The following is a 5,363-nucleotide window of genomic DNA, read 5'->3' on the forward strand; positions in this document are numbered from 1 at the left end:
GTATGATAGCCACGTCTGTCTTGTTCTCAGCGGTACAGACCTGAAAGTAAGACAAGTCCATAGTACAGCCGTCCTTTAAGTCTAAACTATCTGAACAACCAAGGTATGTCAATAACTCCTCCTTTTTCATACCCATAACAGTGTTATGGCTCCATACTACCACACTGTGGTCAAACAGTATATTGCAACTGTATGATTTTGTCTAACTCAGTTTGGGAACTCCTTTATGATTCACAACACGGATGTCACCTTCAGCACGCTCTTCATCAGAGCAGTCAGTACCTACACCTACAAAACAATCCTGGGCGTAGTATTAAAGATGTTATTCCAGCCTGCAAACACACTCACACACACAAAGTGTCTTTGTTGGAAACACGTTCGTTAACAAGAGTCTCATTCATGCTTTTTAATTCCCCCCCTGCCCCCTGTTTGAGAAACCAGAGCCAAAACAAGCGGGCTCCCCGGAAGGAATATGAGAAGACCAGGTGTGACGTGAGGTGCCCAAGTGGGGGAGACCTAAAAGTCTGGTATTCATTGGTCCCCTGGTTGATAGTTTGGTTGGGAACCTCTCCTGCGTCACAAGTGATGTAGAATGAGGGGAATTCCCAAAGATCTTTCCACCACCAGTTTACCTCTGCTGAATGAAGAACCACACTGCCACTAATGGGAGCTGCAAATTAGTGGTTAGTCCATGACAGATAGACTGCTTATTGAACTATATGGATCATTGAAACTTGACAAGAAGGTTTTTATTGTTCTTCTCTGCTTTTTTGGTATAGCTGTTTTAGTATTAGAGCATTTTCCCTTACAGTATGTGAGTAAAGCTTGACAGAGGAAGTGTCTAAAATTGTAAAAACTTACTTTTTTTTTAGGGTTGCTGATTCAGTAAAGCTCTACTCCTCAGAGAAGGACCATGGACACTTTGCCAAAGGAGTCTTGTCTCTATGCTGCTCTGCTCATGGTAGGTCTGACCTTTAAGCAGTTTTTTTTACAGATTTAAAACTTTGACTGTTATATCCTGTATTATTTCCAGATTGATAAGTATTTTCAATAATGTCATAACTCTAGTTCAGCAACCTTCCTTATATTTTAACATATTTTAACAAACCAATAACATCCTTACTGCAATTACACCTTGTTTCAGTTGTTTAAAGGGTTAGGGTTATATACAGTGCACAACAAGTACTTGATACTTTAAGTACATCTTGCTGATAATATTTTTGTACTTTTACTTGAGTTTGAATGCAGAACTTTTACTTGGAATATAGTATTCTAATAGTGTAGTATTACTACTTTTACTTTAGTAAAGACTATTACTAAATATTTCTTCCACCGCTGGTTATTTTGAATGTGTATTTCCTCAGGTTTGGTGTGGGCTGGTGAAATCCGAGCCCAGCTGTGATCAGACAGAGTTCTTACACCTTAATGGCACTTGTGTTGCATGTCCTGTGTGTGGGCCAGGAGAGGAGCTCTCAGAGGTAACAGACATAACACATTACAGTTGTAGAACCATTTTTTTCCTTCTTTAGCTTTCTTTCCTTTACCAGTCCTGCTACTTGGCTCCAAATCTATATTGTACATCATTCTCAGGACTGTGGTTTTGGAGATGGTGGTGAAGGTGTCTGTATTCTGTGTGAAGAAGGGAGGTTCAGCGCAGATACAGGTGTCGCTCCCTGCATGCGATGCACCCAGTGCAAGCTGCTGAACCGCCTGGAGAAGACAGCGTGCTCACCCTTTAGCGATGCCCAGTGTGGTCAGTGCTTCCCCGGGTGAGTTACCCTTATAGTGCCAGCCTAATCACCTGATAAGTGCACAGCGTGTGAATGTGGTTGTGTGTACAGGTATTATGAACTCAGGAGCATGACAGGGGAGGTGGAGCTGCTCTGTGTGCCTTGTTACAACCATGTCCATAAAGAGTGTTTGCTTTTGACAGCTCCAGGCTCTGAAGCAGGTAAGATCCACAGATAAACCATAGATGGGGCAATGTTAATAAGCTTGTATAAATAGTTTTATTGACTGGTTATTTTTCCAGAGATGTTGTCAAGGAAAAGTTATAACTCTTGTTCTCTGATGACAGAGAGTGCCGTCACTGTGCCCATGGGAAATTTCAAAGAACCTGAGGAGAAGAGTGAGTAATCCTGTGGATTTTCAATGTTTTCTTGTCAACTCTTGTATTCTTGACTGACTTTCTGTTTAATCAAGGAGTAAAAGAAGAAACATTTTCAATGGTCCTGACTGGTTCAGCAACAGCTTCCTCGTTTTTCCTCATTGCTCTGCTGCTTTGGGCTTTCCTTCTGACTGCTGAGAGATTCAGTGAGTTAGACACATAATGTTTGACATTTCTGCTGTTTCTTCCCATCTCTCCATTGTTTTCTTGACTAAATTTGGATCATATACACATGTTACAATTATCAGAGCAGGTTCCTGAGTACTGTCCTGGGCCTGAAGGACTACTGTCTGCAGCAGACCTCCAGTACACACCTTTGTCCAGCCCCACAGAGAGGGCAGCAGAACAATCAGAGGCCCCTTCACATACACTTGTTCCAGCTCAAGACCCCCTGAGGTGCTTTGCAAATACTGTTTGATTACTCATTCAATTTACCAATCAGTCCCCACATTGTAATTGTTTCCATTAATTTCCTCTCTACCCAGAGGCCTAAACTCACTGAGCCATGAGAATGAGGTGCATCCTACTTCTATTGTGATTAACGTCACCACCAACATTAAGCCCTCCAGTCAGAAAGAGGAGAACGTCGCACAGGACGAACAGCAAAGCAGCTGCTATTCAATGGAGGAGGTAAAGTGGTTTAATGTATCATCGAGTCTTTTGCTCTCTAAATAAAATATACTGTATAATATAATAAACTCACTGCTAGAGAATTTTAGTTTGACAGTTTAATCGTGGTCACTATACAGTGATTCCGATCATACTATTGGTTTCAGTTCATGTGGTCCATTTGTCACACAAACCAACAAGAACTGAGCTCACCCAAATCACCCAAAAAGATAAAAAAAAAATATATATATATAAATAAATAAAATACCAATAACCCATTGTGGTACGTAGCCATGTTATGGTTTTATTTATTGAGGTTTTGAGGTTTTCACCATTGAGACTTCTTCCATCACCCGAGTACAAGTTGGATGAATGGAATTTAATTTGTTGTGCACAAAGCATGGAAAAAGAAAAACGATATCTGAAAACTCAATAGCAATGTTTCTTTCCAGAAGTAATGTCTCAGATAATCCACAGACCTCACTAGGTAGATATGACAATCAGTAGTGCTTCTAATTATTTTTTACCCTGTCCTCTTTTCTGTGTCAATATCAGATGGAGAAAAAACTGCAGACAATATGGGAGGTGGCTCAGGGTATGTATGTTTTCCTGTTTTCCACCTGTGAAATACACACTCATGAGATTTTAATGGAAAGTAGTCCCTCATTTCAACGACAAGGTCTCATAGTAAATGTTTTGCCAAGGGTTAATCCCTCTATGAATGAGTTCAGTTGTTGGGACTTTTTCTTAAATTCATGTTGGTGATTGTACCTCTGACTGTGTCCAGGTCAGAGTATTGAGATGCTCGACTATGACTCAGTCCAGGACTTGTCCCTGCTACTCGACTCTGCTGACAACAGGAACATTTTGAGGAGACTGGGGCGGTCTTTGGGTGTCCCACCTCAGGTCATCGCTCATCTCCAAAGCTTCCAGGACCTTTTTCAGTACCTGCGCACCTCCACCTACACACTGCTGCCCCAGCTGGCCCAGGCTGCTGCACTCTTGCCTAATCCTGAAGCTGTTGCCAGGATACACAACGCTGTGGTGAACAAATGACCACTTAGACCCTTGGCATGTGTTACCATGACTCCAACTGTTATATAGTATTTCTGACCCACTTTGCATCATGGCACTGTTACCAGATGGATCACCCAACACTTATTGTTGGGACAAAGACATTCTTCTTATTGAAAATAATTACTTTTGAGCGAATTAAAGTAAAACCTGGTACTAAAGAACTGACATTTTTCACCTAATTGTCCATTGTTGTACTTTATTCGTGTGGACATTTGCTTTGTCAAGTTCCATCTGAATAAATTCCTCATTATAATAGATGCCACATGATTGATTAAGTTGAATAATGTGAAGAAGTCATTATTTGTGCTCTGATTGTTAAATAACACAATATCCAGGCCATTGCAACTGAACCCTTCATGCGGTGTTACTTCCTGTTTACCATGTAAAATAGACAAGAGGCCCTCTGGCTAAAGCATGTGAGACAGACCAGGACAGAGGATACAGTGTTCATGGTAAGAGAAAGAACATAGAGCCCTGAGAAAATGTGTTATTCTCTCATTGGGAGAAGTTTGCCTACTGAACATTTTCCTTGATCTCTAGCTCTGCAGATTCTTCAGCACATTTAATCTGGTAAGGTTTAATTTTTTCTCAATGAACAAACATTATTTTTAAAAGCAAATAATGAACAGAATTTCAGTAAAGTTTACTGTCTTGTTTAAGACCTATCTTCCTTCTATTTTGAAAACTCGCTGAATCTTAAACATATTTTATATAATGGAAATACCATATTTGTTTATTTGTTTAAACATCTTGGCTCATAAAAGTACCATTCCTGTTAATTGGCTAAGGAACTTAATTGCTGGTGTTGTCGGTATCTCTTGTGGATTAACTTTCAATTTATTAGCACGCTACAACAGTCACATAAACACTAGGGGGCGCTCTTGGATGCCATAGCCAATAGTCTAGTACTTTTTTAATCATCTCCTGAGATCGTCTAGTAAAATAGATGAACCACTATTAGTCAAAGATAGTGGCACACCTTGCAATTTGCACAACTTTTCGTTTATGATTAAAGTCATCACGCAAACAGAAAGAATCAAGTCAAATGCGATGCAAATTTCTTTAAACGTTTGAAGATTTTACTGTAAGCGCTTGAGCTCATTTAAACTATTTGCGGTGTTGCATTTGTTCTCCACAAACTAAAAATGTTGATTTAAAAATGTTGTGTCCAAGTCGTTTCTTCTGCTGGTCTAACTTCAAACTGATCAAACATTAAAATACTGTTTATTCTGTGTTGAAATTGTGTGGAATTGCTTTCGAAAACGAAATGTACGATACCTTCAGCTGACCATGTCACAAAACTTTCCATTCACACAGCAGCATTTTGAAAGCTTCGTTCCTCCGCGCTTTGCGACGCTGTTGTTGGTTCCCGGAAACGGGTCAGAGTGAGACCTCTTTAACTGTCACCCTATCTTTGATGTCCACGTCCCCGTGGTGTCCGAGTCCTGCCGGCTGCGATGTGTTACGCGCCCCTGCTTTAGAAAAAACAGAGAAGGAAAACTTCATAGAA

General features: G+C 40.4%; 1 protein-coding gene across 1 annotated transcript; it reads left to right on the top strand.

Annotated features, from left to right (window-relative positions):
• The first annotated feature begins 913 nt into the window (after positions 1-913).
• LOC139291828 (tumor necrosis factor receptor superfamily member EDAR-like) lies at positions 914-3,832 on the top strand. Its single transcript, XM_070913933.1, has 10 exons — positions 914-961; positions 1,365-1,478; positions 1,591-1,769; positions 1,842-1,951; positions 2,078-2,128; positions 2,203-2,313; positions 2,416-2,563; positions 2,653-2,797; positions 3,332-3,371; positions 3,564-3,832. The coding sequence occupies exons 1-10, from the start codon at positions 914-916 to the stop codon at positions 3,830-3,832; spliced, it is 1,215 nt and encodes a 404-aa protein (XP_070770034.1).
• Positions 3,833-5,363: the final 1,531 nt, after the last annotated feature.

This window comes from Enoplosus armatus, chromosome 10 (genome assembly GCF_043641665.1).
Source record: "Enoplosus armatus isolate fEnoArm2 chromosome 10, fEnoArm2.hap1, whole genome shotgun sequence".
In the NCBI taxonomy this organism is placed as follows: Eukaryota; Metazoa; Chordata; class Actinopteri; order Centrarchiformes; family Enoplosidae; genus Enoplosus; species Enoplosus armatus.